This window comes from Gekko japonicus, unplaced genomic scaffold, assembly GCF_001447785.1.
Source record: "Gekko japonicus isolate JY-2015 unplaced genomic scaffold, Gekko_japonicus_V1.1 scaffold1297, whole genome shotgun sequence".
NCBI classification, from domain to species: domain Eukaryota; kingdom Metazoa; phylum Chordata; class Lepidosauria; order Squamata; family Gekkonidae; genus Gekko; species Gekko japonicus.
In genome coordinates, this window is record NW_015169815.1 from 336,838 (window position 1) to 349,390 (window position 12,553).

At 42.5% G+C, this 12,553-nt stretch overlaps 1 protein-coding gene across 1 annotated transcript in view; it reads left to right on the plus strand.

The window, feature by feature from the left end:
• The window catches only part of CECR2 (cat eye syndrome chromosome region, candidate 2), an 87,549-nt gene that overhangs the window by 48,151 nt on the left and 26,845 nt on the right, over nt 1–12,553 (plus strand). The window contains exons 9-15 of the mRNA XM_015417167.1: nt 1,728–1,884; nt 3,422–3,551; nt 3,708–3,745; nt 3,856–3,947; nt 7,184–7,310; nt 8,122–8,531; nt 9,598–9,726. Coding sequence (XP_015272653.1) covers nt 1,728–1,884; nt 3,422–3,551; nt 3,708–3,745; nt 3,856–3,947; nt 7,184–7,310; nt 8,122–8,531; nt 9,598–9,726 — 1,083 coding nt within the window. The remainder of the gene's footprint in view (nt 1–1,727; nt 1,885–3,421; nt 3,552–3,707; nt 3,746–3,855; nt 3,948–7,183; nt 7,311–8,121; nt 8,532–9,597; nt 9,727–12,553) is intronic.

The window sequence follows — 12,553 nt, forward strand, 5'->3', positions numbered from 1 at the left end:
CCCCCCCGCAAGTATCGCGGGTCCGGCCTCTTGTTCTGTTTATTGACAAAATTGAATTCATAATTCTCTATAATTTTCCATTTTCTCTTCCAGAAACTGTTTTGGGGAAATTGCATATTTTAATGGAATGCTATATAGCCCATAGCTAGAACTAACATCTAATTTGCATAACGTACTCTGTGCTGTTGGATTCACAGAACTAGAATTAGAGATTATAACATAATTGAAAGTAATGGTAGTTGGGGACTTTGGGTCGTGGGGAAGTTATAAACAAGGGGTTTATAATAGGACAGGTGTCTCTGCCTCTTTTTAAAATGTGATAGTTGGTTAGCACTCCTGGATTTTTGCCCTGACCTGTATAGCCCAAGCTAGCCTGATCTTGTCAAATCTTGAAAGTTAAGTAGGGTTGGCCCTAGTTAGTATTTGGATGGGAGACCATCAATGAAGACAAAGGTCACTATGCAGAGGCAGGCAATGGCAAACCATATCTGAATGTCTCCTGCCTTGAAAACACATATGGTGTCGGCTGTGACTTGACAGTACTTTCCACCACCATCTGGATTTTCAGAGTGGCACATCTTACCTTAATAGGAACATATTGCATTTAAGGCGTTTTCTACTTAGTAGAGAGGCCTGGCAACTGTCATCCATGCCTCTAGGCTTGGTTGCCACAATAGATTCTGTTGAGTTGCACTTAAGAAGGAATCACTAATTATAACTCTTGCTGCATTTCAGATCCACCTTTAAAGAGGAATTGCTTTTGAACTTTGCAATGATTTTTGAATTATTGTTGATCATGGGCAGATGTCTATTAAGATCAGTTGAAGCAGACCTTCCTACTCATGATCCCATTTAGGCAGGAGACCAGATTGGCGGGAGTACAGAATAGTGACTTTTCTGTTGTGGCCATCACACTCTGTAAATTAGTTGCTTATAAACATGTGGGGAAATTATCTTATTTCAATGAAGATGCTCAGTCTGGGATATTTAATCTTTTAACCTGGTTTGCTTTATATTCTGATTCTTTGATTTACCCATTTAAATTATATGGGATAGGAGGCAGAATATAGTTTTTAAAAAATAGGTGAACACTTTGGCCCTATTTGTGTTCACCCATTGAAAGATTGCTGAAATAGCGGAGAGATGCTTTTCATAGGGGCAAAATGTTTGACAAACAGTAGTCCCTCATTTAGGCTCAGCCATACTAAATGGGCACTGTTAATGTTCAGGATGTTCCTATATGTTTCCATACTGAAGGCCAGAGGTGATGATGGAATGGTGAATAGTCTTTGCTGGTGGCTAAGAAATGTTAATCTGAATGGACCATTTTTCTGAACCATGTAGTTTGTCTGTTTAATATATTATGGTACTGTCTGAAGAATGATGCATAGGTTAGGGGATATTTAGTTCAGCATACACTCTGACAGTGTTTGTAAGCGCTATAGTCCTATTGTGGTTGTTTAATTCTTCACTGTTTACTCATTCTTACAAATCTGCCCATTTCATCATTATAAGTATGAGCAACAAGAAAAAAAATACAGAAAAACCATTCTACTGTGAAATAGTCTTTATTTTTTAAAAACAGTATTAAAAAAAAGTTTTTAAATTACTAAAGTTCCTATTCAGAGTCTCTCTGTATCTAAATATTTAAGAGGACTCTAGGTACATTTAAGCCATAACCACAATTTCAGGCATTGCAACTCCACTTTGCATATCATTTTCTGCAGGTAACCCCAATGGTGCTTAGCAGAATGGAGAAGCAGAGACGTAGAGAAGAAGAGGAGGAGCGCCAAATCCTTCTGGCAGTTCAGAAGAAGGAGCAGGAACAAATGTTAAAGGAAGAGAGGAAGCGAGAAATGGAGGAGAAAGTGAAGGCAGTGGAAGGTATGTGGATCACTTTATGAAGCAGAATGCTCCTCTTATTTTAGAGAGATGTTTTAACAGACTTTGGAAATGGTTTTGCTTTGGGTCAGGAGAGGAATCCAGTAGTCTTCCACCATTAATATTTGAAGGAGTCAGGGGAGGAGGGAGGAGCAAGTTAAACAGATGGAGAGTTTGATAATCCCCCTCTGTGCTTTTTTCTTAACAGGTTTCCATGTGACCAGATTTGAAATTTGGGATGGGGGGTGGGAATGAATTGGTTTCTACATGTAACTTAGGTTTATGTATGTTGCAGTCACTACATTTGTACATCATAACTCTTGTGTCACTTTATTTAGGCATTTTGTTAATTCACATTTGAAAATCAGATATCAGATATATATACTTAGTCATTTAATGATTGTTTAGTAGCTGTGACTGCTTACTTTACCTTCCATTTGCAGAAATATTAATAACTGGGTTCTGTTACTTAAACAGTTGTGGTCATACTCCTCTTGAGGAACCTGTGTACTTTTCATCATCCAAGTTACCTTTCCTGGAAATCTTCTGCATTATAACCCAGTCTAGCCATCACAGAATCATAGTGAGAAATGCATATTGAAATATTGCTTATTTTACCACCTTTATTTATATTAACTCATTTGTATATTACAAAGATGACCAACATCTGTATTTTAGAGTTCACTCTACTCTCCAGACATTGTTCCAGGGGCTGGAAGAGCACTTTGCCACACAAAATGCCCCGTCCCATTAACTGACTGGTCAGATTCCATAATGCAGTTTTGTAATTTAGCAAGTTAGGGCCTCACATGGTCACCCATGTAGGGAATATCTCCCTTATGGATGCAGTGTGCTGATGCAAACATATTGGTGGGCTGTTTTGTCTTTTCCCCACCCAATGGGCACCCTTCTTCCTAGCAAAATAGTAAAACCAATTCCCCTGCCACTGCCTGATTAGGAGCAGTCATGCCAAACTGCTGACCTTGATAAGACATACTATGCTGAACAACCTTTTGTAAGCCCCGCTGTAGTATCACTGCATGGTAGTTTGTGGCTTGAAGCTTCAGAAGCAGGAAAACAGCAGCACAGCATCCCCCATGACTTCATTACATTTTGAAGAAGAAGAAGAGATTGGATTTATATCCCACCCTTAACTACCCAAAGGTGTCTCAGAGCGGCTTACAATCTCCTTTCCCTTCCCCTCCCCACAACAGACACCTTGTGAGGTAGGTGGAGCTGAGAGAGCTCTGACAGAAAAATGTTCTTTTTCAAGAACAGCTGTGCCAGAACTATGGCTTGCCTAGGGTCATCCAGCAGGTGCAAGTGGAGAGGGGAATCAAACCCGGTTCTCCCAGATTAGAGTCCGCGCACTTAGCCACAACACCAAACTGGCTCTCACACCAAACTGAAAGGATGACAGCAATTCACTGGTGATTTACATGCATGTGAATGATCTCCAGAAACCTGGAATGGAGCAACCCCTGAGACTTTTGTATGTGGAAACTACTCAGAGATGTAATGACTTTCTCCCCATCTGTAGAACGAGCAAAGAGAAGGAAGCTCAGGGAAGAGGGGGCATGCTTGCTGGCCCAGGGAAAGGAGCTTCCTCCAGAGCTTTCCCATCTGGATCCCAGCTCACCTGCTAGGGAGGAGAGGAAGGCCAAGGACCTGTAAGTATACTGACGGCATGTGGCATGAGAATTAGGACCATGACATTGGCAGATTCCCCCAGCTGGAATATAGCATTCAGCTTTTACAATTCTGTGCAAGAGCCAGAGTTGGAGGCTGAGAGGCTTTATATTCATTTTTGCATTTCCTCTTTGCAGCTTTGAACTGGATGATGAGTTTACAGCTATGTACAAAGGTCAGTCTCCAGACCTTTACTTTGCAGGTTGTGCTTTTTAAAAAACAGAGTTAATATTCTGTTTGTATGTATAACTTTACCGCCTTTTTTTTTTTTTTAACTACTGACAGTTCTAGATGTGGTGAAAGCCCACAAGGACTCCTGGCCTTTCTTGGAGCCAGTTGATGAATCCTATGCTCCAAACTACTATCAGATCATTAAGGTAAGCATCCTAATGGGTAGGCTGCTAACATATTTCTGCATTCTGATCACTGGCTTGCAGAAATCTGCTTTTGAGAGGGCCTTGCTGGAGCTTTCAAGGCCCATTATTGAGGAAAGGGCCATCTCAGTTGTACCACTGAAACTTTGGAACTTCCATGCCAGGAAAATTTGTCTGTTGCCCTCTATCGTTGCTTTCTGCTAGCAGGTGAAGACTTTTTGGCATTCCCTCATTAACTCTTATTAGCCCTGTTTGTGTTTTATTTAATTGTCTTAAATAAAGTAATGTGTATATATTTATATTTTAAACACTATCTTTAATGTTTGGAGATGTTTCTAATGTTTGAAATGTTTTTAATGTTCTGATTTGCCACCTTGGGGACCCAGTATTGTTGTGAGGTAGCATTTGTTGTTGTTCAGTTGCACAGTCGAGTCCGACTCTTCATGACCCCATGGACCAGATCACGCCAGGCCTTCCAGTCTTCCGCCGTCCTCTGAAGTTTGCTCAATTTCATGTTCGTTGCATCTATGACACTGTCTAACCATCTCATCCTTTGCCGTCCCCCTCTTCTTTGACCTTCAATCTTTCCCAGCATCAGGGTCTTCTCCAGTGAGTGCTCCCTTCTCGTTTGGTGGCCAAAGTATTTGAGCTTCAGTTTCATTATTTGGCCTTCCAGGGAACAGTCAGGGTTGATTACTTTTGGGATTGACTGATTTAATCTTCTTGCAGTCCAAGGGACTCTCAAGAATCTTCTCCAGTACCACAGTTCAAAACAATCTATTCTTCGGCGCTTGGCCTTCCTTATATTCCAACTCTCGCAGCCATACATGACTACTGGGAATACCATTGCTTTGACCATGCGGACTTTTGTTGGCAGGGCGATGTCTCTACTTTTTATCATGCTGTTTAGGTTCGCCATCGCTTTCCTCCCAAGGAGCAGGCGTCTTTTAATTTCATGACTGCTGTCACAGTCTGCGGTGATCTGGGATCCCAGGAACGTGAAGTCTGTCACCACTTCCACGACTTCCCCTTCTATTTGCCAAGGAGTCATGGGGCCGGATGCCATGATCTTAGTTTTTTTGATGTTGAGCTTCAAGCCCACTTTTGCGCTCTCCTCTTTTACCCTGAGCAAGAGGCTCTTGAGGTCCTCTTCACTTTCTGCCATCAGAGTGGTATCGTCTGCATATCTGAGGTTGTTGATCTTTTCCCCAGCAATCTTAATTCCCGCTTGTGATTCATCCAGGCCAGCATTTCGCATGATGTACTCTGCATATATATTAAATAAGCAAGGCGACAATATACATCCTTGTCGTACTCCTTTTCCTATGCTGAACCAATCAGTTGTTCCATATCCGGTTCTAACTGTCGCTTCTTGGCCCTTATACAGGTTTCTCAAGAGACATGTGAGGTGGTCTGGTACTCCCATCTCTTTAAGGACCTGCCATAGTTTGTTGTGATCCACACAGTCAAAAGCTTTAGCATAGTCAATGAAGCAGAAGTAGATATTTTTCTGGTACTCTCTTGCTTTCTCCATAATCCAGCGAATGTTGGCAATTTGATCTCTAGTTCCTCTACCTCTTCGAAACCCAGCTTGTACTTCTGGTAGTTCTCTATCCACGTACTGTTGAAGCCTAGCTTGTAGGATCTTGAGCATGACCTTGCTAGCGTGTGATATGAGTGCAATTGTGCGATAGTTTGAACATTCCTTGGCATTGCCCTTCTTTGGGATTGGAATGTATACTGATCTTTTCCAATCCTGTGGCCACTGTTGCGTTTTCCAAATTTGCTGGCAAATGGAGTGCAGAACTTTAACAGCATCATCTTCTAAGACTTTGAATAGCTCAGCTGGAATACCATCACCTCCACTAGCTTTGTTGTTAGTAATGCTTTCTAAGGCCCATTTAACTTCACATTCCAGGATGTCTGGCTCAAGGTCAGTGATTATACCGTCGTGTTTGTCAAGGACATTGAGGTCTTTCTTGTATAGTTCTTCTGTGTATTCTTGCCATCTTTTCCTAATCTCTTCTGCTTCTGTTAGGTCCCTACCGTTTTTGTCCTTTATCATGGCCAGCTTTGCATGGAACGCTCCCTTGATTTCTCCAATTTTCTTGAAGAGATCTCTAGTCCTTCCCATTCTATTGTTTTCTTCTATTACTTTGCACTGTTCATTCAGGAAGGCCTCCTTATCTCTCCTTGCTGTTCTCTGGAAATCTGCGTTCAGTTGGGTAAATCTTTCCTTTTCGCCTTTGCCTTTCGCTTTCCTTCTTTCCTCTGCTATTTGTAAAGCCTCATCAGAAAGCCACTTTGCTTTCTTGCATTTCTTTTTCTTTGGGATGGTGGTGATTGCTGCCTCCTGTACAATGTCACGAACCTCCGTCCATAGTTCTTCAGGCACTCTATCTATCAAATCTAGACCCTTGAATCTATTCTTCACCTCTACTGTATATTCATCAGGGATGCGATCTAGGTCAAACCTGAATGGCCTCGTGGTTTTCCCAATTTTCTTCAGTTTAAGTCTGAATTTTGCAATGAGTAGCTCATGATCTGAAACACAGTCAGCTCCAGGTCTTGTTTTTACTGACTGGGTAGAGCTTCTCCATCTTTGACTGCAAATTATATAGTCAGTCTGATTTCGGTGTTGCCCATCTGGTGATGTCCATGTGTAGAGTCGCCTCTTAGGTTGTTGGAAAAGGGTGTTTGCTATGACCAGTGTGTTCTCTTGACAAAACTCTGTTAACCTTTGCCCTGCTTCATTTTGCTTTCCAAGGCCAAACTTGTCTGTTATTCCGGTTACCTTTTGACTTCCTACTTTAGCATTCCAGTCCCCTATGATGATGAGGACATCATTTTTGGTGTTAGTTCTATGAGGTCTTGTAGGTCTTCATAGAACCGGTCCACTTCAGCCTCTTCTGCATCAGTGGTTGGGGCATAGACTTGGATTACTGTGATGTTGAATGGTTTGCCTTGGAATCGGACCGAAATCATTCTGTCATTTTTGAGATTGTATCCCAGTACTGACTTTTGCACTCTCCTGTTTTAAATAAATATTATGACTGAAGCAAAGCTTGGTATTTTTCAGTCTCCCATGGATATCTCTAGCATGGAAAAGAAACTAAATGGAGGACAATACTACACCAAGGAACAATTTGTGGGAGACATGAAGACCATCCATTACTGCCTTTCTCACTCTCTTGTTTTAAATAAATATTATGACTGAAGCAAAGCTTGGTATTTTTCAGTCTCCCATGGATATCTCTAGCATGGAAAAGAAACTAAATGGAGGACAATACTACACCAAGGAACAATTTGTGGGAGACATGAAGACCATGTTCAGGAACTGCCTTAAATACAATGGTGAAAACAGTGGTAAGAGCTTTAGAAATGGTTTTGTCTGTTTTGTGTGGCAGGAAGTAAAGCAGCTGGTAAGCTCATAAACCATAAGAGGAGCCCACTGGATCAGGCTAATGATCCATCTAGTCCACCATCCTGTCTTAAATAGTGTGACTGGCCAGATGCCCAGAAGTACCACAGCAGGGGCACAAAGTTCCACCCACCCACACTGTATCCCCTCCAGCACCTGGCATTCAGAGGCACACTGCCTTCAGACACGGTGGTCACATTTGGCAATTATGGCTAATGGTCATTAATGGGCTTGTCCTCCATGAATTTTTAAAGCCATCTAAAATAGCAGCCTTCATTGTATCCCTTGGCAGCAAGTTCCACAAATTAATTATATGTGAAAAAGCACTTTATTTTGTTTGTCCTAAATCTGCACATGAACTGCTAGTCATGGGAGAAGCATTAGAAACTCTGGCTTATTCTAAAGCCGTATCTTCTAGCCATTGGTAAGTACTGCGCCTATTCTGAGATATGACTAGACTCAGCATACATGTCCTGGTGCTATTCTGTGCAACTATTAGACTAAAGATTTACACATTAATCATAAGGCAACTATTAAATTCCACAGTTAAAAATGTAGTGCTATTAAGGCCCCAAAGAAGTCATGCACTGATGTCCATAGGACTCTCTGGTTCCAATTCTGCTTGATTTTAAGCAGAAGTAATCTTGTAGCAGTAGAGTCTGGAGTTTGAGGGTAGGCTTAAACAGAAGAAAAAGTATGAATGTTCAAAATGCCCCTGCCTAGGACATTTTTGCTCATTTTGTTCTTTAAACACAGAATACACTAAAATGGCTTACAACTTGGAAAGATGTTTTCACCGGGCAATGATGAAGCACTTCCCTGGAGAAGATGGGGACACAGATGATGAGTTCTGGATCAGAGAAGATGGGAAGCGGGAGAAAAGAAGTCGTCGAACCATACGCTGTAGTGTTTGGACACGATCCAAGGACTCTGAAGGGCCCGGCAGGAAACAACAGCATCTACAAAATGGAGGAAAACTTCCACCACATAGGGCAAAACATCGAGTTCCCAGTTCTTCATCTTCCTCCTTATCCTCCTCTGTGGAAGATCCAAGTAGCAGTTCGATGCCACCCACTGGGGAGGTGGCCTCTTCCAATGGCCGAGGCTTCCTGCAGTCACACCACTACGGTGGAATGCCCAGCCATGTATCCCATCCTGGGCAGATGGTAAATACCAGTCTAATGAGTCAATAGGGGAGGGGAACATTTTGGCAGAAATTGTAGCCAAATTCCAACATTATTAACAAGGCATTCAAGCTCCTCTTCCTTTGTTATACCCTCCTTGATGCTGTCCTAATCTTTGCTCCCTTTCCTCATTATTTCCCCCTTGGTGGAGTTTACATCACACTTGAAAAAATCCATGTACTTGATGGAAGAAAGAGACCTAGTCTGGACCTAGTAATTGGCAGTTTAAGCACCATTTTAATGTGACCAGTAAACAGTCCATTGGTTCATATTCCAAAGATATTCCTCTCAGATTCTGAAAGTGATAAAAAGCTCATCTAGGCCAGCCATCTGCCAGAAAGGCCAGGCCTCTTAGCCTTATATACATCAATAGATGGTTCAAGAAACAAAGGTCAGTGCTCTAAAAAATTAGAACATCTGACTCGAGGGAGAAATTCCTATCCAGCCTCAAATACAACAATCATGAGTAACCTGTTAAAACTTCCCAAGAAATGTATGATTTGAGCTCATCTCTACAATACACTTGGTCTGTAGTTGATTCCTAATACTCAGAAGAAAAAGTCATCAGGGTAGGAACCTTTTATTTGAATCCATTAGATCATTGATAGTCACTCTGTGGCTCAGAAGCCAGGCGTGGCTCTGTGATATGCTGCCTGTGGCTCTTCTGAGCATCGTCCCCAATGTGACACCTGCCCCATTTCAGGAAAATGGGCAAAGCCCTCGCCTAGTAGGGCATGTGGTTACCAGTTGGTTCTGCTGATGGTAAACATTGTCATCAGCTTCTCTAGTGGGCTGTTCTTCAACTGGCAGCCACAAGTGTTCCTCATAGCTGGATCAAGCCTCACTCCACCACTTGCAATATGTTTTTAGAGAGAAATAACTGGAAAGGTTGAGGAGCAGCTAGATATGTTCTTTTTTAAAAGTAAAGAATAGGTGCCATGTAGCAGATTGAAAAGTGAATTCTGGATCTGAAGTAATTGAAGACTGTTCCTTTTTACAAGTTCCGTTTCCTAACAAGCCTCGTGTGTGATTTCTTTTCTCCTGTCAGAGGCCAGCAGTGCCAGGACTGTTTGGCTCTCTGCATGGGTCTGATCCTGCAAAAGCATATGGATCACCACGAGTACCAGAACCACACCCTGGTGAGCCAAGTCAGCAGCACCAGCACTTTGCCATGCAGGTAAGAAACATGCTCTGAAATTAAATGCTGCCTATCCCTAAAAGGACTACACATAAGCCAGAAGTAAGGAGACCTACTTGCTTAAGGATGAGTAACAACATATTGTGATTTTATTTTAAGTTCTGTGCCTGCAGGTGTTTGCATGTATGTGTGTGTGTGTTTGCCCATTAAATTTCAATTTGTTTTTGCAAGGATTAGTGTGATAAAGGTTTTGTATGGTGTGAGGGGCAACAGGTCAATAAAACAAGGCTCAAGATACAAGGCACTGCAGTCTTTGTTGTGGCTTCTGTGCAGTCCCACTTTGGGACTGTGTGTGTTCAGGCCAGCCATGGAAAATATTTCCAAAGCTTTCTAATAGGTTAGGAGTGCCCCTCCTTCCTTTGGCACTTTCCCACCAAAATGATCACATGACCTGGAGGAGGGGCACTACTCTTTTTGCCACAGCGAAGAGAGGATCTCCATTGCTGGTCTCTTTTTTCACCTAACCACATTCTTGAGGCTGGGGAGACTCGTTTCTATCAAAAGTTTTTTGTCATTGGTCATTCTAGTGAGGAATAAACTACATTTAAAGAAGAAAAATTTCTGGTTTTCCACTTTGTCATTATGGCTCAAAAGGGGCCTTCTCAGGATTGTGCTGAGTGTGCCTTTAAAATGGTGCTGATATATGCTCATTGTCTGTGCCTTATCTGCCTGGGGAGATCACACAACAGAGCTGGCCGCTCTTTCTGTCACCAGTTTAGCCAGAAGGCATAATTTGACAGACCTGGACTCAAGTGAGCTCTTTTTCAGAGGCTTTGGTCAGCCTAAATAAAGGCACCTTCCTCCTCCCTGTCAAGGTGTGGTCTGGCAGAGGCTCCGATTCACCATCTCTTTTCAAAGCCTTTGGCTGCAGCTCCTTCAGTTTTGGAGAGTTGCTGTTCTTGTTTTTATTTGTGTTCTGAGACAAAGTAGTTATACTTGAGGCCAGCTGAGCTTCACTTAGCACTACCAGACTCACTCTATTGGGACTGCCTTGGTTCCCAGGTTAGAATCGATTCTCTCTTGGTCTCGGCTTGAAGCCCTCTTGCTAATGCCTAGTTCTAAAGCTGACAGTGTGACCAAGCAGCTTCGGTTCCACCATCTTGCTGCAGTCTCTCAGCACTGATGCTTAATCCTAAGGAGCTTTCACCACAGATGCTGCTTCAAACAGAGGCAAGACTTGGTATTGCTGTCTCCATGGGGAACTTGGAACCATTCAGCAAGTGTGTTTTTTGGAAGCAAGCCTGAGCAGTTTGCCTCTCCTTTTGGTCCCATGGTAGCCTTCGGACCCATCAGTGATGGTTTGGAGCTCCTTGGTGCACTTGTTTTTCAGTAGCAATTATGAACCTACATCTCTAAGCCCAGTCCTTCTGAAGGCAATTTTCCCCTGTTGGTTTCATGTATGCCCACACTCCTTTTTTCCTACTGGGGACTGACACTGACTCTCCCCAGAGTTTTCAGGTTCACTGCTAGTTCTGGGAGAAAGTTCTTATTTCAACTGAGCTCAGATTATCTCTGGAATCATTCCTTTGTGACACCTTTTGTAGCAAGATCCAGTGTGGTATAGTGGTTAGAGCACTGGGCTAAGATCTGGGCGACCCATTCTGCCTCAGAAGCTTGCTTGTGACCCTTGGGCCCATTGCATTCTGTCAACTTGACCTACCTCATAGGATTCTGGTGGGGATGGAATGGAAAAGTGCAAAATGTTATAAGCCACTTTGAGTCCCTGTTGGGGAGTAAGAAGGGGGACAGATAAACTCTGTGCCCATATTTTTAAAGGGCATCTTATGTTTATACTCAAAATAGCTACCCCATAGGGCACAGTCTTTGATGTACAAACTGTAATCATTAGCTGATGTTACCGCCTCTACTACAATCCTTTAGCAAATATATGCTTGATTCCACATCGTCTCTGTTGTGCTTCATGATCTGCAGGTTAAATAGCACTTCATCTCTAATTCAGCCACTGTAGAGTGTGAGTGCTGTAAATAGCCTGGATGGGAAGTGGAATTTCTCTGCTGCACTTTGCCTTTAAGTAGCTAATCAACAGGTCAATATGGTCCTTTTACTAACCCTTTTGAAGGGAGCTTGATGCACTGTTTTAATCCATCCTGGAACATGAAGGGTATTGGCCAAAGTGTTATAAATTGAGGCCATTCAGAATCTCTAGTGCCAGTTTGTATAATAAAACAACAGCTCAATGACAGTAACATTTATTTTAAGAAGAGCTTTTGTCAGTCTGTCTTCTTCAGATACCCATGTATCTCACAGCTTATGCCTGCAATGTCTGTTCCTTTAATTTGGGTCAGTCTTTTTTAGACTGCCTTAGTCCCTGCTAGGAATTAGTGCTGAAAATAAATGAACTGGTTGTTACTGTGGCTCCAAAGAGAGGCTGGGAATTTTTCAGTCCAGTTGGACAACCATCTGTGGAGAGTAAAATACTTGCTGTTGGATCCTTTAGAGTTGCTGTTCTTTCCCTCCATCAGATAACAGTGTCTCAGGCTTGTGCACACATTTTTTTCCACGTGCAAGATGCCATGTTCCATCTTTTCAGAGGGTAGCCACATTGGTCTGCAGTAGAACAGCTAGATTTTATTCCAGTAGCACCTTAGAGACCAACAACATTTTTGGGATATAAGCTTTTGAGAGTCAACACTCCCTTCATAAAAACATAAGAGAAGCCAATGTTGGATCTAGGCCAATGACCCATCTAGTCCAACACCCTGTCTCACAGTAGCCAAAAATACCAGGTGCCATCAGGAGGTCCAGCAGTGGGGCCAGGACACTAGAAGCCCTCCCACTGTTCCCC